We start from the raw sequence: 20,764 nt of genomic DNA on the forward strand, positions 1-20,764 counted from the left end.
CTCCAACTAAGACACTCCTACTCCAACTAAGACACTCCTACTCCAACAAGGACACACCTCCTAATCTTTCCAAACAGTTCATTAATTGAGGACTAAGCGTGCAAATATACAAGCCTATGGAAGCCATTCTCATTCAAAACCCAATATGGGCCCTGCCGTAAGGGCATAATAATTCTCCTTCCAGAGAAAAGGAGAAAGAAGAATTTTCCTACATAGAATTTGCTGTCATCCGGTCTAGTATAAAAATATCAGAGATGCGTACCTGGAAATATTACTAAGATAAAATACACAAAATGAAGTCCTACAGAACCAGAGTTTATGAATACCTCTACCTAAAGGTATCTACTTTATTGGTGATTTATATTTATATTTTAGTTTTCTCTCTTCATCGAAGCTAAGCAAAAACTACAGATTTGTGCTTCGTACACAGCAGGTGGTTAAGGTACATTGGATAAATGGAAAATCTTTGACTCAGGCAGCCTGGGGCTGTGGCTTAGTAAGCCAGTGGGTAGAACGAACGTGTGAGCATGTGGCTTTCACCTGTGTAGCCCTCCTACCAATATGCAGTATCTGGCACAACAGATACAATTTTTTACTCACAGTTGACTAAGAAATTTAAGTTCATAGTGATGGAAAAAACATTAAATATTGTGAGAACCCCCCCAAAAAATGAGAAACATGGAGAAATACTGAGGAAAGATGAACTGTGTACAGTTTTTTCTTGTATTTGTGCTTTATCATACCTCTTCTATCCCCTATGCTGTCCAAAGAGACATAAATATCAATTTAGGAAAATCGGAGGTTTGGGTACATAATAACAAAAGGAAGTTAAAAGTTTTGAATTTAATTCCTTTACTGGAAGATCATCCCTGACTTCAGCTGTGAATTCAAAATGGCGTCCTGTTCAAAACGAACCTTTCACTGTATGCCAACCACAACTAAAGATAATCAAAAGTCATTTCAAATCGTTTCACATTATGTGAACCAGATAGACGCAAACAAGACATCCACAAATCAGGGAGACTTTACAGTTATGAATCATGTTATTTCCCCACAAAAGGCAGAGTTAAAATATTATATTTATACTTTACATGACAATGATGTGAGACACAGATAAGATCCTGCATCTGAGGAATAGTTATTTGGATTTCAGCTTTCCTCCCTTTAAAACTCTTCTTTTAATTAGTTTGAGGTAAATTAAAAATAATGAGAATTGACTTTTAATATTTTCATTTCATCTTTAATTTTCTGATATCCAACTCTGAATTAGTTACTCTTCATTCTGTTGTTAGCAAGTTTTATTGTAGATGCTACCAAACAATTCTCCCCTTAGCATTCATTGTTATTTGTAGTTTCTTTTGTAATTGGCATGAAGTGAAAGGCTCATTACATTTCTGTTAATTGTGTTATTTTTCACTATTTGACTCTCAATGGCTTATTATTTTCTCATAGTCTATGACAAACTCTTGATTTTAGTCAAATATATCTATCTGCTCCCCTAGCTTGGCTCACTTTCCCTCTAGGATGCTGTCTGTTGTACCTCTGTCCTTAGTGAACCTAAAATTATTCTAGAACTAATTTAATTGCCAGGTTTTTCACTCTACACAGTAGAGAGTTCCTAATTTATTGTTTCATATACTACATTATCTCAAGTGTTTAGAACAGTGTTTGGCATACAGTAAGAATACAAAGATTCTGTTGAAGCAACAAGCAACTAGTTATCCAAACATAGTTAAGAAAAGAAAACATAGATGTCTTCTAATGATGAGTTTAAAATATCTACATACTGCAGTAAAGGCTGACTCTTCCTCTTAGTTTAATGCCATTTTGACAAAGCCATATGAGTTAGGAAAGCTATTGTGATACCTTGAATCAAAATAATTCAAGTCTCGAAAAACCAAAATAATAATAATAATAATAATAATAATAATAATAATTCAAGTCAAAAAAATTTCTAACACTCAAGCTGATAGAGTTTCAGTTAGAAGCTGCTGTTTTTCTCATATGGAACTGTGCTTGCGATACGCCAGTTAAAACTTGGCTAAACATATTTCCTTGGTATGCTAATGCCTTTTGCAAACCTTTTCTTGATTCTGCCATGTAATTTAAAAAGATTCAATTAAGGGAAGAGGATTTAACTAGCTTTGAATGAAACTTCTAGCAAGAACAGATTTTACATTTCAGAGCAGACAGTTGTTTTATTATTAGCTGTATTGGTTTACATTGGAAACAGAATCTCCGTTAAGTTCCTGCCTCTGACTAGATCTCCAGCAAAGTGAAGTGTGGCTAGTGGGGAGGGGGAGGGGGAGACTCTGAATGAGAATAACACCTGTGATTCTGAAATAAATGTCTGAAACACTCAGTATTCAACAAGGTAAAGTGTTAGCTTTTATTTTGCCAAAATATAGGCACTCCTGGGGATAGGTGCTAATGTTACCAAGCAAGAGGGTCAGTATCTCTGAGTCTCAGCTTATTCATCTCCTATGTGGAATAAGAATATCTACTTTTCTGGACTGAAAAGTCTGGGAGAATATCAAACACATGCCCAATCCTTGAACACATGAGATAATTAATAAGGTATTTATTACATTTAATTAATTCTATTGAAAATGTGGTTACCAGTCAATTAAACTACTAATGACCTTCTAAGGAAATAATATAATGACTGGGTAACCAAACAGCTAAGACTAAAATGTATTGCATGTATTTCAACAACTCTAGTAGAAATAACAAAGAAACAGTACATGAATAAGTCAAGCCCACTGACTCTGTTGAAACACGAAGTTTGGAACTTCAGTGACCACATGGGACATATATCCAATCACGAGTAGAAACTCAGGACACTTTCTTATGTCTCCCCATGTCTCAGAAAGACAATGACAAATGCTAGTTCTCAAGTAAATTTAATGAAAACAAGTGGTCACGCATCTGACTCAATAATTTTCTACAAGTGTTTAAACATAAGCTGAAGATACTGAATTTATCAATACTAGAAATAATAGCTGATGAATACCCTGTGAATGACGCTTCCTCTTCTAGTTCTTGGGGAAAAAAAAGGAGACAATATGAAAAAAACATGGCAGAGTAAATTTTCAATCAAGGCCCTCAAAATGTAAGAAACATATTATCAAATGGTACTCATGGAGAGTCTTTGGGAAACAAAAAAAATCAAAAATTCTTCCATCATAAATCTTACAATCTGAAGTTTATTTGAAAATGGATACAATCAAGGCTTTTAGATAGATAAATCCAGTTGCTGATGCACAAATTTTATATCACAAATTATGTTTAAAGTATTACATTAATGGCCAACGGACTGGTAAGTTTTCATCCTCAGTTACTGGATTAGATTTGACATTTTATGCAAAACCTAGAAACACACTCTACTATCAAGACAAACCATTGGATTTCTTCTTCCTCTTACCCTCTTTAGGTTATGTGTATACTGATGCTCACTTAAGAGTTACAGATTCCTTCCCCTGCAATACTTTCTTTCTACGGCATTTAGGGAAGTTGCTGCTGCACAGAATTCTACTCTTTGTTTGTCACATAATGAGGATTATGTGGAAAGGAAGAGGGTCTTGTGAACCTTTGCATGACAAATCCTTCGCATAGTACTTAAAATAATAAATAGCTAAATATATAATTATATTTATTATATAATTGCAATATTATATAATAAATATATAATTGGTAGCTTATGCTAATATAAGCTATATAGTCTACTACAATAAAAAACATTAAGAGTTATTTTACCATTAATTGTGTGTCTGTGTGGGTTTGTTCATAAGAGTGCCAGTGGCTGAGGAGGCCAGAGGTGTCTGAGATCCCTGCAGCTGGGGTTAGGAGAACAGAGCTGAAGCCATCGATGTACGCACTGAGAACGGAACTAGAGTCCTCTGAAAGAGCGATATGTGCTCTTAACCATTGTGCCATCTCTGCCGCAAGAAAGGGTGTATCCTTCCATTTTAATCTCCTTAATTTCCAAGTATAATTACATAATTTCTCTGATTCCTACCTCTAATCTTCTCTATGTACTAATAACCCTCTTTATCTCACTATGGTCTCTATTTCTCTAATTGTTTTACAAATACATAATTCGTATATAAGTATGTATATATTATATATAATTTGTGTGTGTATATATTTTTTTCCTAAATATATAAATGTATCCCACCCAGTCCATATAATGTTACTTGTGTGTTTATGATCTTGGAGTATATTCTTTTCCATCAAAAGCTCAGACACAGCAGAGACCTTGCAAATTAGAATCAGTTTCCTTCTCTTATCTGATCACTTTCCAACTGCAAGAAGCTGTTTCCTTGTTTGACAGATGAAGAACCTGGAGATCTACAAGGGACTCTCAGTTTGTCAGATAATAGCCAGGTATGAAAAGTTGAATTTCATGATCAAAGTTCTTAAACTTAAAACTCATAGAAGATGGGTATATTGGAATACTACGTTCAGTGTGTCTCTAAGGTTCTGTTGAATAGATAGATGGCCAATCATCTTCGACTTTTCAATTACTGTTGAACGCTTGCGACTTTCCCCTTCTTGGTGTCATTAAAAGAATGTAGCATTGGTCATACGCAAATACTCGGCGAGTACTCTGCAACCCAGCGGGTCTACCTCTGAGAGTCTCTCGGTCACAATGATGATTTAGCTGTCACAGGGAAGGGCAGAATCCTCATCTCAGCACTGTGCCCACTCATCTCTGTAAAGCCCAGAGTAGGTTTCTCCATGTTTCTTCATGATTTGATAAGGAAACGAGGCTTGGTAAAAATTTAGTGAAAGTTGGCCCACAGTCAGTATTTGAAGCCTCCCAGAGCTGAAACGTGATCAACTGACTTTGAAATAAGACATTTCACATTATCTACCTGTAATTCGGAGGGTGCAGGGAAAAAAAATGAATCCCCAGGTTAAGATGTAGTAAATGGTACCAAACATTCGTGGCTCAACTCTTGTCATGCATGCTAACTAATCAATGCAACTCTGAATGCAAGTTTCTTCTAGATTAACATGAGAGGGTCTCATATAATATGGTTCACAGACAGAAACTCGTTTTTTATTTTAAAATCTTTTAAGGAAGTTTGCTTGTAAAGGCAAGTTATTTTCCTACCTCCTAAATGAGCACTGACTTGTAGAACCCTGGCCCTCTGTCTGTTACCTTGTACTGTTGAGAGTGGCCATTCTAAACAAAAAGCTTCAACAGAAATTAACCGCAACTACAATGATATAGCAACATCTCCCATAGCTGGTGGTGTTTCCTCTGGAAAGGGATGTGGAAAGAGAGGTTGAAATGTTTCTTAATCTGAATAGAATTCTGTCCCCACCTCTCTACTCTCATCTCTCCCGTTTCTGCATCCTCTTCCTCTGTGTTTGAGTGCATTCTGACCATTTTGCTTGGGTGGAAAGTTGAAAGAAAGCAAACCTGCTTACAGCCAAGCCAGTGCTCCTGATGGGTAGATGAGCAAAGTTCTAGGGCTGAGCGTTCCTTTCTCAGCTCCTGGCCAGGCAGGCGCTCGCGGATACCTGCCCTGCTTGGCGCCGCACTGAAGATTCGCCGCCGCGGCAGAACAGTTGAGTCTCCATCTGGCTACCAACCCACCCAAGCTTTCTTCTCCTCCATCACCACCTTCCTGCCTCCCCCTCCTCCCCCTCCTCCCCCTCCTTTCCGTCTTCCCTCTCCACCCCCGCCCCCAATCTCCTCCTCTTTTTCTCACTACAAGCCGTTGCTGATGCTGAAGCCGAGCGTCACTTCGGCTCCCACGGCAGACATGGCGACATTGACAGTGGTCCAGCCGCTTACTCTGGACAGAGGTAAGGGAGCGGCTGGTCTGTCAGGCCACACAGTCCGCACCGCTTTGCCCTCCGCCCTGCCCAGTCCCACAGGGAAGGCAGGATGCGCTCCGGTAGGGGCAGTTGGGGGAGGAGAATCAGCCCAGGAGGGTTTCGCGCCCGGAGCAGGACACTTTCTTCCCCTCTCTCCTCGCCTGGTCCCCGCCGCCCCTTCTTGCAGCGCTCGCCCGGGCGTGGGTGCTTGCCAGGGCTCGGATGCTTCAGCTGCCAGTCTCAGTCCGTCACCGGGTCGCCTGCGGGCCCCGGCTTTGTTGGAGAGGATGCGCCGGGACCGCTGAGCGCTGGTGACTGGAGGTTGGAGAGGGGCAGAGAAAGCTCTCCCGGCTAGACCTGCTAAGGGACCAGTGGAGAAGCCAGCTGTCAACTGCCGGCGCGGGGACACGGAGGGAGGAAGTTTGTCCCCGCGCTGGAGACAAGGGGTTTGTGCAGCTCCAGTGACTGTGAGATCGCCCCGGGGCGGCAAGGCGCTTGGCTGGATATCTAGGTGCAAAGCCGCGGGGCTGCCACGCTAGGGCGCTGCCCTCAGGCGAAAGGGCAGAGCAGAGCTCCGGCACCCTTCGCTGGCTCGGGGACACTGCATCCAGGAGCCGAGCCGGCTTGGCTCCAGCTTCCTGTCCGGAGCTGCGGCTCCGGTCGTGGTACTCCCTCAGCCTGCAGTTCCAGGGAGGTAGCAACTCCTGTCTCCTGCTCCAGCAAATCTTGTTCTTCACCAGCCAAGTGCACCTCAGTGCCTGGGCTGCAGAAGGCGCGGAGACAAAGCGCTGGCTGGGTAACTGTTTAACTTCTAGCCTGTGACCTGTGCGTCCTACTCTTTGGCTGAATGGAAAACAGTGGTTGCTCAAACCTTCCCAAACCTGGTTATTGGTTTCTCCTCTGGGATCGGGCCCTGCCTAGAGCACTAGAGAAGTACCTGGCTGGGAATGGGAGTTTCATTTCTGCCTCACCAGGTCCAGTTACTAGGGCGCCAGAGTTCCAGCTCTGCAGAGAGAGGGCACCTCTAGCTCTGGGTCCGCAGCGGCAGGGCTTAGGACCCGGTGCAGCCATTTGAAATGCTGTGCTCAGAAGAAAATGATTTAGTCCTTGTCCCTCTAAAATTTCTCTTTCTGGAGGATTAAACTAGCGGGCCCAGCAAGGCAAAAAAGAGCATCCTACTGCGAGCACAGTGGCAAAGCTTGTAAACTGTGTTTGAGGTTCTTAATTTGGAGAGATCTCTGGTGACTTTAACTCAATCTGTTGGTGCCAAAATGGATATTATGCGGTGCCCATAGCAACCTTACTTAGGGTAAGAGTTGAAAATAATTGATTTTTATGTTGGGAAATGTTCGCTTACAAGCTTGCAAATTAATAACAGTAAAGTGCTCAGAAGTCCGTCGTATAATCTATGATTTTTAGTCCCAATATCATCTGTACTAAGCAGGATAAATCCATTGCTGGTAAGAGCCAAGCAGATGGCAGGCTATTAAAAACGATGGGTTTCCCAAGTATTTCTGTTTTAATGTAATGAGCTCTTCTACTGTCCCATTACTGGATTACAGTCATTAAACATCCCAAGTTTAACTATATTAAGCATCCCAAGTTCTAACTACGCTAGAAGCCAACACTCCAAGAAGACCACATACCCAAGTAAATTTAAATCTCATAACCACTATTAGTGATACAACTAGTCCACTTTGGGGGAGATTATCTTAGCCCTTGGACGGCCGAGTGGGCTGTCTTGAGAAGACCAAGATTTAAAGTGTGTTCTTGTCTACATTCAGATGGTACCTCTCCTTCTGTGGTTAGATCCGTAGAATAAGTAACACAGGAAGCCAAGCTAGGTTATCTATGTGAGCACCTGAATTAATGAACCACTGGCTTTAACAGCTTGGTGTGTAAGAAGACCATTAAAGTTATCTTCCCTCTACTTCACTGTGATCGTAACTTAATATGATGAGTTAAGTAATTCCATTAGGTTGATGAAATATGGGATTCTAAACTTTGTCCTGGTTCGGTTGGGCATTAGGAATTAGGGTCTGATTACTGTAACGCTGTGCAGTGTCAGCAGTCTGTAATTGAGTTGTCCCAACTTAGGATGAGACCTAAATCACCTACTGGAGATTTGGGGTCATTCCAAGCTTCCGGAGTACCATTTGATACATTGGCTGGGCGGTGGTGACCCACGTTATATACTCTAAATTTGCCCACTCAAAGGCTTTGGCCCCATCATGGCCTTTATAACCCTTCTTTACTTTTGTCTTCCCCAATGTGTAAAGCCCCTTGAGGGATGAAGCCATTTCTTAATTCATCTTTGAATTCCTCATCGTCTCTAACTGGTGATGGAGTATAAAGTTAATGCAGATTAGGGAGAGTGAGCTGAAGCCTGGAGTGACTCAAGAGCTGTTAATTATGCAGATTTCATAGGGAACTGGAGAACAATTCGTGGCGTTATGGCATTGCAGAGCTAGCAAGGATGCTAGAAAGGAGTACATAAGGCAGTGGTTATGAACCTTTCCCAGGTTCACTCGGTGGATTTCTACCAGCCACAGTTGTTCACCAATGCTGGGCCTTTTGTTTTTCAAGACTGGGTTTCTCTATGTAGTCATGGTGTCCTGGGACTTGCTTTGTAGACCAGGCTAGCCTTGAACTCAGAGATCTGCCTGCCTTTGCCTCCTGAGTGCTGAGATTAAAGGCTTGTGCCACCAGGCCCTAAGTTGGATTGTCACAACCTGGAAGAAGGAAACGGGACTTGTGTCAAGCACTACCAAGTGCATTTTACCAAATCAGAAGAGGTATGATTAAGATTTTTGGTTCTTTTCTAGTATTTTCATTTACAGAAAAGAAACATTAATAGATATTTTTAAGGCTATGCTACCTCTAAGTGGGAGATTTGATTCTAGGTTGATATTCTTTGGAATCAAGGATGTAGAGTTCATTGGGACGGTATAACAACTGGAGGGTGTCAGCATAGTATCCATAGGAATAGAAAAAATTCCATATATATGCCACAGAGTGTATCAAATGGAAGTCCAGAAGCTTGGAGTGACCTAAAGTCCCCAGTAGGTGGCTGAACGCTGAGACCTAAGTTAGAATACCTGGATTTCAGACTGTTGAAGCTTCCTAATGATCAGACCCAAATTTCTAATGTCCACATTTTGAAGGAAACAAGTCGAAGCTACAGGATTGAAATTAAGACTGAAATTGCCTCAAATTCAAATGAGATGGATCACTGAAAGACAGACTCTTAGAAGTCACACCCACCTTGGTTTTCTGTGTGATAACCAAGACTTTAAGATCCAGAATGGCCCAAAGGAATAAAGAGGGTGACCCTGTGGCTTTCACGTCTCTCTGTGTATCCCAAAACTGTTTTCTAACTGCCATCAATGACATTGGAGCAGGAAGCATTGCAGACCTCAGGGTGGCTATCGACAGAGTAGACTCCTATTCACTCTTTATTGATATTCATTTACTTACTGAGACCCTAATATAAATCACACTTTATTATGGGACCAGTGTATACTGAGAACCTAGACCAACGACCATTCTAATTTCTGTCACAAGTAAGAGCCGGTAGGGAAAGTTTGTTGTTGTTTGTTTGTTTGTTTATTTTGGCATACAAACAAGTCATTCATCTATTCATTCAATATACATTTATTACCTGTTGCATACTATATACTAGGGCATCAATTTTCAACCTGTGGGTCTCGACCCAAACAACCCTTCCACAGGGGTTGCATATCAGATATCCTGCATGTCAGAGATTTTCATTCTGAGTCAAAACAGTAGCAAAACTATGGTTATGAAGTAACAACCAAAATAATTTTATGGTTGGGGGCTCACGACAGTATGAGGAATTGTATTGAAGGGCCGCAGCATTAGGAAAGTTAAGAACCACTGTGCTCCAGGAACACAAGAAGAAAGGTTTCCTAGTCCCATGAATCAGAAGCATCTACTAGCGAAGACAAATGGTAACAGATGGATTGACTAAAAAATATTGAGTGGCAGCCTCATTCCAAACACTTCTCTAAGCACAGAGATAGTGCCAGTGAGCAAAGAGAGCAACATAGGTAAACTCTCATGGTGTTGGCATGCATATGAGAGAGCTACAATATACAAGAATGAGGCTGGGGGAGCAAAACTCAAACAGAACAAATGACAAAGAACCACCATCGTAGGTATATTAGTCAAGGAAAGACCCCTTTGAGATTGTGACATTTGAGACGAGCACTGAATAAAGGGAGGAAACAAACTAACGACATTTGGGGGCAAATAGGCTCAGGGTGAAGAACTGCCAGCCTCCGAGCACATCACAGTAGCTACTATGAAAAAGCAGGCAAAAGGGGAGCCTTAGGAGAGGAATATCTGAAGACGGTGGCCAGAGGCCAGATGACGTGACTCATAACAATGATGTTGGATTATATGAGACTGTGCAGTGCTCAGAAGCAAACAATCAGAGAAGAGACTAGGCAGGTGACAGCTATTTGGTTCATGTAGCTCAAGGAAGGCTCACCGAGAAAGGAAACTTTACAGTTGGCCTTCATCTACTCATACAATCCTGAGGACAAGCAGTCCCAGGGAAGCAGGCATGCATAACTGCAGTTCCAGATTTACTACTTGGTTTATCATCTGGCTAATGCACTGATGGGAAAACAGTCGAAAGAAGAACCGATTATACCATTCAGATATAGCTTAGGTTAAAAATTTGGTTGTTCTGGACCAAGGCAATCTACAGATCGGCATCACTCCAGGTTTTATTGCCAAGCTAATATATTATATATGATCATTTGATTCTCAAAGATACACTAAGCACTGTAATTTTCATACAGCTGCATGTAAATCTCCATCTTGAATCCAGGTGGCCTTTCTTAATATGGGATGGATAGTTATCTGCATAGACAGCAGTGTAGACAGCAGTACCTAGAATTTACCCTTGAGCCAAAGGAAAATTCTGATGGGAGAAGCGTGAAATTTATCGCTTCCCAGCTTTAAAATGTCCTCAGACCCTCTTCCAATTTCCAAAGACTGACTTGCCCAGATTTTAATCTCTAAAACTAGGGGTGACCTTCAGCTAAGCTCAGAGCACCAAGGCAGAGTGCAGTTTCTGATACTTAATCCCGCCATCTTTATAGAAAAAAGAAATGCTTTCCTATATTAAACACCAAGTCCTTCTGGGGATTTCCAGAGGGTACAGTAGCTTCAACTCTCCTTCAAGTCCAATTTCAAGGTCAGAAAGGAAAATATGAAAAAAAAATTCTTTAGATGTTCGCCCTTGCTTATTAACTTCCCCCCCCTTAAATGGAAACCAAATTGCTTTTAAAAAAAGAAACTATGACCTATAATGTGAAAAAAACAAAATCTATTGCGGAAAAAAAGTGTATAACTATTTCTCCCCCATGAGGCTAGAGAGATAGCTCTGCAGTTAAGAGTAAATACTGATCCCAGGAACCAAATTTCTTTCCCTGCACGCGTTTCCGTTGACTCATAATACCTGATACACCTGCTTCAGAAGACCCAATGCTCCTAGCTTATCAGGCACTTGCTCATGTGAGCATACCCCCATATGTTAAAACAAATACATATGGGCACAATTAAAAATAAAACGAATATTTTTAAATACATTTCTAGGAGTTGATTAAAATTACAATTTAAAATTCTTGGGTGTTTGGTGACACGCTCAACAGCTGACGATCCATTTTAGTTAGTACACAAGGTAAAGTGTTACAGCCGCCATTGACCACCTTTACTGTGACTTTACTTTACTTTACTTTCCAATTTGGAAAAGTTGCAGAGACGGAGATGGAAATCGTTATTTCTTGGCTTCTCTTAGTCATAATTTAAATTATTGATTAAACTAGTCTTAAGTGTATTTCCTCACCTTAACAGATCAAACTTTTGTCCTTTAAAGTTTCCGCTGGGAAACCAAGAACTTTTATAATATGGATCTCAATATTATGGTGTGGGGGTCGTGGGGACAAAAATTGGATGTCAGTGAGGATTCCATATTCTCCATAGCAGTTGGGATGCAGTAACACATTCTCTTTTCTTCTTACTTTTCAAGGCACACACAGCCTGTTACTGTATATAGCTTCCAATTCGAGCTCTGGGCAGCCTATAGCTTTTCTAATCAAACTACATTCACTAGTTTATATGAAATCTGTATTTATCTCAAAATTGATTTTGCTCACAGTCCAAAGAGGTCCATTCCCTCTCCCGCGCCTCAGTTTTCAGTTTTTGTCTTTATTCAGGGGATTTTTATGACAGAAAAAAACAAGGACTATAATTTTAAATGCCATCTCAAAGGTGTATGCCCGATTATCTTGACAGAGAGACAAAGAGAAGGCGCAGTGGATATGTTAGATCTCATCGGAAGGCTTCACCAACAGCTGCAGCCTGATATGCTTAAGGTCATGAACATTACGTGGTTGCTCACTTTAAGAAGTTATTTTTCTGAAGGCACCAATAAACATTTTGCAAACTATTTTTGTTGAATGTCTACTTTGGTGTGGTTCTGCCATTCATGATATTAATGTTTTTGTTGTGCTGGTACATTTTTAAGAATCACAGTAAACTCCTAGCTATGTAGTAGGGCCTAAGGAATATTTATTAATACCATCTTAAAATATTTCACAAGCAATGGCTACCTTAAATTGTCACTTTGCTAGTGTGTGTGTGTGTGTGTGTGTCTGTTTGTCTGTCTCTGTCTGTCTCTCTGTGTCTGTGTGTACCATACCACGTGGCCGGAAGTAATGAGAGTCACTGCTGTTGATAGTCATAATTCCATCTCCACTTCCTGCATGAGGTATCTCATGGACTGAATATGGGACTAAATATTTAGTTCAGTCACCAATTAAAACATTAGGAGATATATATGTATATATATATATTTTTTTAATTTTTCTGTGTGTGTGCTTTGGTGCAAGGGTGCCAGATCCTCTGGAACTGGAGTTACAGAGAGTTGTAAGCTAATATGTGGGTGCTAGGAATTGAACCTGGGTCCTCTGGAAGAGCAACCAGTGCTCTTAACTGATGAGCATATCTCCAGCCCCGGGAAGACTTTTACAGTGTCAAACGGGGCTGCAGCCTTCCTCAGCCCAGTACACACTAATAAGCTACTCAGTGTTTTTGTTTTTCATAACCACCAATTAGTGAATGATAGAACATGATAAATAGGTCAGGATAGATGTATTCTGAAAGCACTCTGTTGACAAAACCGTCTTAAAATGTCATAATGATCCTACCAATTCATTACCTCTAAGCAAGAAGTTTTTGAGACTGAGTTTTGCTAAGTGAGCTAGCTAGCTGTACTTGAAGACTTGCCTATTGGAAGCAAATGAGCTCAAAACCACTTAAAAACCACGTGGGACTGAAATTTTTTTTGAAGTTGTACTTAGACATCTGTCCGTGTTGCCCAAAAAGCACAGAGCTCCTGGCTTAAACGAATCAACACGTCTAGAAACACTGGAGCTATTTCAAGTCCACCTGGTTTTTCTCTTTTTGTTTACTTGCTCAGTGTTGTCATAGTAACATTAATCCTGCATAATGTCTTCTAGCAAAGAATTGCCATTACCAAAAAAGGATAGATTAATGGAAGTCACAGAATGTTCACGCGATTTTAAACCTTCCGGTTAAATGAGAGCCAAGGGGGCAGGGGAAGTGAGCATCTCGTGATAGCTGGGTCTGTTGAACCGCCGTGGAATACTGGACGATGTGGCCTTGGGGCTACTGAGAGTAATGCTTGGGGAAAATTAGACAGCAGGGGGTTGAACAGGGAGCCTGGTTTTGAGAAAAATCTATGTTTTAAGGAGCGACAGATCAAACTATTTGATGCTGTCTCCTAGGAGAACATAAACCATCTTATTAAAATAAAATATTGACCATTGGAAGTTCTGTACCAGGTACATGGGTCGGGGAGGATGGGTGGGCTGGATTTCATAAGCACAGCACAGCTGTGTTCCACACTCAGGATGCTATTAGCTGTGCAAGAGGTCTTGTTGAAAACATGGAACGACGTGAAGTAGGCTTCTAGTGGCTGAATGCTGCTCTGTGAATGAATGCTTCTCAGTCCTCTGCATTGTAACCGAGACTCTGGCTGAGTGCCGTGAATTATATTTTAATCAAATTTATTGGTGACGTATGGCTTGGGAAAATCAGAAATAGTCATGGCAACAATATCAGTATTCCAAGATTGTACCTAGCTAAAATGGAAGGTTACAATGAAACAGATAAAATTCAATGGAGGGGAACATGCAGCTCTCGTTCATTACCTGGAATCAAGTTAGTATGTAACTAGATTCATATCGATGGCCTTGGTATATGACAGGGACAATCTTATTTAAGAGTAGTTGATTTGAAAACTATTGATCCTTTTATTTAATAAAGTCAAAACAAGCTGTGATTAAATCATCAAAATATTAAATATCAATTTCTTTAAAATTAAAGGTAAAACATGTACCAATACTGTAACAGAATACTACTCCTCCATAATTCTATGGGGGATTGTTTTACAAATACTAAAAGTTTTCAAAGTTACGAATCAGTCTAAGTTGGTGATACCTGATGATAGTGAGGTTTTAAAGTACAGTGAAGACTATAGATAGTATAGAATCTAGAATGCTCAAGGCCTGCTTATAAGTCACTGTCCCCCATCATTGTGCTAACTAAAGGAAACACACAGGAGGTAAATATCTAGATTCCCTCTTGGGAGGAAATATCACCCTACTTAGCTGTGAACCACAGAGTTCCTAGAAAGTAGTATGGTTCAATGTTAGAAACTATTTTACTCCAATGTTTTATACGTGTGATAAAAATTAAGCTTAATATGTGATTTCAACACACACAGGGTTTTTCTTCAACATGATACGGATTAGCTATCAGATGTGATGTTGAATGCTGTATTTTAAACGCTCAGGATGAAACTGTGTATTTAAGCTCTAGAACAATACAGGGAAAAAAAGATTTAACCAATGTTATAAGATAAATAAATGTAAGCAAAAAAAAATATGAACATTGAGCTGTCAAAATGGCCTGTTTTCGGAGTGTTTGATGGTCAGTTGAAAAGCTATTAGAAGGCTTAATTGAATTTCCCAGAGATAATCATTAATGCCACAAATCAGTGCTCACGTATCCAAACAGTACTTAAAATAGTAATCTGGCATTCACACAGCAAGTTTTCAAAAGTCAATGAAAAGATAAAGTGCAATTACAAAATACAATAAAAAAGCCAGGACTAAAAAAAAAAATGATACATTTTGACCGTCCACTGAGTGACAGGCCTGCTATGTATTTGAGAATAGGGAATAGAGAAGATAAAAGAAGGACAAGGTCTCTCTCGATGATGTACATGCTTGCTTTGCGGTTAGTGTAGAAAGACAAAAGGTTTAAACAGGTGAGAAAACAATGGGACTCCATAGAACAATCCATGCAGAGAACAGGACATAGGGAAGCAGGAGCAAAAGCCACTTACACAGTGAGTTCTGGAAGGCTATATATATGAGGACGTGTCATCAGAGCAGAAGCAGGCGTTGTGCAAGGAGGAACATGTGAGTGCAAAAATTATCACTTTGATGAGTATTTGCAAGAAAAAGGAGAAGTCAGGGCACAGTAACAAGGAGAAGAATAGATCAGAAAGGATGTAGAATTGTTGGTAGCAATGCCTGCTTTAGGGATGCAAGAAGTGGCGGCTAGCCAATACCATACAGACTATAAATGGGTAGTGCAATACTATTTTCCTTCCGTTCCTCTGTTTTCCCCATCATTTCAAGAGTACTAGCTTGCTTAGGAAGCAGCAAGATGCTTAAAACCATGCTGGTCAGAGATGTCCTGCCTGTGTTTAATTGCTAGATTTTCTGCTTTCTGCAACACCCACAGAAGTTTCTTAACTCTTTTGAGTTTCAGTTTTCTAATCTGTAAAGTGCAAGTTGTAAAACTAGTACAGTATCAAAGACGGAGATTTGTTGATTTTCATATTCTAATATGCATAAAATACTCAGACTAGGTCTGACACTTAGTAATCGCTCAATGGCCGTCATCATTTCTTCCCTGAGCCATGAATGTAAAATAATCCCAATGCACAGGGCAAGGATAGGAAGTACTTCCTTTATTGTGTTACACACTTAGGTTTGGGATTCAAAAGTCGCAGGAAGTTGTTGAAAATGATTAGAGATCCAAACAAAGCATTTTCTGAATATGCAACTTGGTGTGTACATACATGTTCCCTAAGTTGTTCACTTTTTGATAGATCATCACTGATTCTTGATAATTCTATACAGACATTTATAAGAGGTGGTTGAAATTATTGTTTTCCATAGCTATCACCCTGAACATACATGATTTTAATATTTTGTGTGTACGGCGAATGTGTGTGTATATGTGTAGTTGAGCACCATATCCCGTGGGGCTGCTATGGGGGACAGAAGGCATGCTTGAGTGTCTATTTTTGCCTTCTGCCTAGTTTGAGATAGTCTCCTCCTGTTCTGGCTGCTGGTGGTCACTCATCTGCATTCCAGGCTACTCGGCCCACACGTTTCTGAAGTTGTCTTCTGTCTCTGCCTTCCATTTCACCATAGGAATACTGTACACATAAGTTTCTAATATTTACCATTGTATGCTTTGTGGTATCATGGTAATGCAAATATAAGTTCCCTGATATTTGCTGAATGAGTTAGTGTTTTATTGTTTCAATGTAGTACAAACAAGCAAGAAAATGAAGGAGACATGGTAGATTTTTACCAAAGAGAAATAGTCCCATATTTGTGTCCTTCAAAATTAGAATTTGTCTCTTCTAAAATTATTGAGCATTTTGTTTGTGCACACTGTCCAGGGAAAAGATGATTAACAAACTTCGATTATTTTTCAAGACAGACATAAATATTCAGTAACTGCTTTGAGTGGGTGCTCAGTGGTATTTTGCTAAATATAAGTTAACCATAAACATGATAGATAGATAGATAGATAGATAGATAGATAGATAGATAGATAGATAGATATAGATAGATGATATAGATAGATAGATAGATAGATAGATATAGATAGATGATATAGATAGATAGATAGATAGATAGATAGATAGATGAGATAGATAGATAGATAGATAGATAGATAGATAGATAGATAGATAGATAGATAGATATAGATAGATATAGATAGATGATATAGATAGACAGATAGATAGATAGATATAGATAGATATAGATAGATGATATAGATAGATAGATAGATATAGATAGATAGATAGATGAGATAGATAGATAGATAGATATAGATAGATAGATAGATGAGATAGATAGATAGATAGATAGATAGATAAATAGATAGATAGATAGATAAAAGAAATGTACTAGGAGTAAAGCAAAAGAGTGATTTTGGCTTCCCTTATTTTAGAATTATTTAGTTTTAAGGCATAGCATGATTCTCAGAAGCAAACATGGTAGGTCGGAGAAGGAGGTATGAATCCAGATGGCTGGAACCCAGTTTGGTGTCTCCTTTCCCAGTATTAGCCACATACCTTGACCTCACTATGTTTACCATCTATGAATGCTGGTTAGGTTTTGTTAGCTTGGCACAAACCAGAGTTGCCTGGAAAGAGAATATATCAGTTGAGGAACTGCCTTCTAGATTGGGCTGTGGACCTGCCTTGGGGCATTTTCTAGATTGACAATTGGCATGGGAAGGTCGAGATGACTTACAGATAGTACAGGCTCTAGGTATGCGATCCTGGATTGTATCATTAGAAATAAAAATGAGCAAACCGTGAAGAGCAAGTCAGTAACAGTGTTACTCCATGGTCTCTGCTTCAGTCCCTGCCTCCAGGTTCCTCCCTTTAATGAATGAACTATAAGCTGTTATGTTGAGGTTTGGTCAGTTGCTGTGTATTGTAATGCCAAATGAGAGCCCCCCCCAAGGCCTGGGTTTCCCCAGAGAACCCAAGAGAGTCTGCATTGGCAGGTGGACCCAAGTGACAGACACTATATGACCTTACTCCAAGTTATTTCTGATTGGTGAATAAAATTACCTACAGCCTATAGCTGGGCAGAATTGAGGTAAGCAGGGCTTGCTGTTTCCAGAAGACCATGAGGAGGGAATGAATGGCGAGAGAGAGGAGAAAGATGCTCTGAGTTAGGAGTCAAAAAAACCATGACCCTAATGGCTGGCCAATTAGATTAAGAGAAGCACAGAGGAAACATAGAAAGTAATAACTCAGGATTATCTATAAGAAATAGGTTTTAATAGCTTAGAGGGTAGATATCTGCATTCAGGGCCATGCTTTCTTGAATCCTAGCCCATGGCTTCATTTTCCTCTCTACCCCTTCTTCTCTTTCACTTCTTAGTCTTCTCTGACTCCCAAGCCCAGGAACACCCAGCCCTGCCGACCTCAATTCTGTCCAGCTATCACGTGTAGGTATTTTTATTCACCAATCAGAAATAACTTGGGCACAAAATCGCATAGCTTCACTTGGGTCTACCTGCAGACTCTCTAGTCTCTGGGACAATCAGGCCTTACCCCCCAACCCCCACCCCGACCCTCCACTCTTAGCACTACCATACATAGCAAGAGGCCAAACTTTAACAGCTATAACATGAAATAAATCCTTACCTTTTGAGTCATGGTGCTTATCACAACAGTAGAAAGAAAACTGTAGCACTATGTATCCTTGGTCTGTTTCTGTTTCCATCCTTTTCCTTTTCCCTCTGTAAAACTAACAATAATGAGTCTCAATCTCATTAAGTTGCGGGAAAGGTTAGCTGAGAAGACCCACACTAACAGGTGTACACATAGAAGAGCTCAAACATCATCCGATAGGAAATGCTCATTATCGAGGGCTATTCCCCACCTCTGCCTTTAGGGTCATGCTTACCTTCCCAGTGCAAAAAAGGGAAAAGCACAGAGACTTCAGACTTAGATAGGTATGCATTTGGCCAATACCTCGGCTTCGTGCTATGCACCGGAGTTTAGAATGGTGCTTACATTCTGCTTGTTTTATATCCTTTTACCAAAAGCAATGACACCTACTTTGCATCGTCATATATTTCTTTGGTTCCTTTTTTCCTTCATTTAGTCAGGAAAAAGCAGAAGGAATCCTCTGATCTGCTAGTTGCCAAGGCAAGAGTTCAAAATAGCAAACTAGGGACAAGAGGCACTTGGCAGACAACATTTGAGGACACATTTTGAGTCATAATAGCCATAGCTGGTACACACAATCACTGATTTCATGGCAGGTATTATTCTTAGCTCTTTACATATTTACTGAAATATTTCATTTCAGTCAAAAAAGAAGCCTGCAAGGTAAGTGTAATTGTTATTTTGAAGAGCTGGGAATTGAGGCACAAAAAGAATTTTAGCACAGGTGGATTGATTCTTAACCCCTGGCTTTAATGGCTATGCTACATTGTCAAGAACAGGTTCAGAGGTCTGTAACATGCACTGAGGAACGTGAACTTGTAAGGAAAAATAGAAGCAGCAATGCTTGCAAAAGCTTCAAAGGGAAGACAGGTCAGAGAATCACAGGCGAGCATAGAGCAGCCAAGAGAAAAAAAAGAGAACAGAGATTTCATCTGTGCTTATGAAAATATATTTATTACACGGCTAGAGGTGATTGATTTAAATAGTGTATTTTAAAATTGTAACAGATATACTTGGAAATAGTTGGTGGGTTGTACATGGCTGTGCTCATTGTTTACAGTGGTTGTTCTTAGGGTGAAAAAAGGATCTTCTAAGAGAATTATAGGGATATACCACCAATATCATGTGTCTTTTTTTCTGGGCTATGGCAATGAAGCAAGAGATAGTGACTGTGGCCTTTTAGATGACCTTTCAGTCATCTTTATTGCACAGACAAAACTTTATGCTTTGAAATTTTGACAGGTTCTTGAAAGGGTAATAGAGCCTCAGGTTCTCTTTTTGCTCCAGTCATTGCCTCCCAACAGGAAAGACAAAAGGATTGAGGGATATAGCATGGCCTGAATTGCATACTTAAGAAGAAAATTCGAGTATCTATATTTTCCTGCTTCAAGAGTAGTTCTGGATGTCCTGGGGTGCATAAACACACTCAGCTTACACATCCTTTCCAAAATACAAGCTCTGGAGTTCAGTACAAACATCATTGGCCCAAGTACTACACTAGTACAAGCATTCAATGGGGAAGAGGTGTTCTAAGTAAAGTTTAAAGGAAGCTGAAATTTCATTTCTCTTGTTTCATTTCTTTTGGTTGCTTGCTCTTTCTTGGGTCTTCTGAGACAGGGTCTTAGTCTGTAGTCCCAACATTCCCTGACCCTCACTGTATACACCAGGCTGGTTTCAAACTAGTAAATGAGTTGCCATGCCCAGGTTTCCTTCAAGCTAAATTGGTTTTATTAATCATTTTAAACAACACTTGTAGATAGTAGTTTTCTTCTGCACTACGGCATATCATTTTCTAACAAATGGAATCTGACTAAGTGAATAGTGGAACAGCAACGTTGAATATACAACACCGAAGGAATGTTGTGTTATCTTGATGCATTTTTCCAGCTTCAACATATTTTAGTGAGTTAAGTTTGACAGACATGGTATAGATAAATGCTGTATTCTGTGTCCATTCACACATCAATTTTTTCTATCTCCAGACATCCAACTATTGCCACATAGGCATACTAAAGGTTGTCACCAAGGGTGTGTGTGTGTGTGTGTGTGTGTGTGTGTATTACAATGACAGAGTCTTACTGACTGAATGGCTTTATTCCTTAAAATGTACATGTTAATATTACTCTCCCAGGTTAAAGCACTTGTGGTAGATGAAGTTTGAGGGAGATTGTTTGGGTTACATTATGTCAGGATGGGAGGGCTCCCATTACTAATAACTGTGTCTGTAACAAGATGAAGACTCTTCCTAGCTCTCTGTCCTCTTTCTCTCTCTCTCTCTCTCTCTCTCTCTCTCTCTCTCTCTCTCTCTCT

At 40.0% G+C, this 20,764-nt stretch overlaps 1 protein-coding gene across 3 annotated transcripts in view; it reads left to right on the forward strand.

The window, feature by feature from the left end:
• Nucleotides 1–5,738: 5,738 nt before the first annotated feature.
• Nucleotides 5,739–20,764, forward strand: part of Lin7a (lin-7 homolog A, crumbs cell polarity complex component) — a 133,292-nt gene continuing 118,266 nt past the window's right edge. For 2 of the 3 annotated variants that reach the window (XM_028754560.1, XM_028754561.1), the window contains exon 1: nt 5,739–5,820. In XM_028754560.1, the coding sequence (XP_028610393.1) occupies nt 5,739–5,820 (82 nt within the window). The remainder of the gene's footprint in view (nt 5,821–20,764) is intronic. The other variant, XM_028754562.1, reaches the window with a different exon arrangement.

This window comes from Grammomys surdaster, unplaced genomic scaffold (genome assembly GCF_004785775.1).
Source record: "Grammomys surdaster isolate TR1022 unplaced genomic scaffold, NIH_TR_1.0 126028, whole genome shotgun sequence".
In the NCBI taxonomy this organism is placed as follows: domain Eukaryota; kingdom Metazoa; phylum Chordata; class Mammalia; order Rodentia; family Muridae; genus Grammomys; species Grammomys surdaster.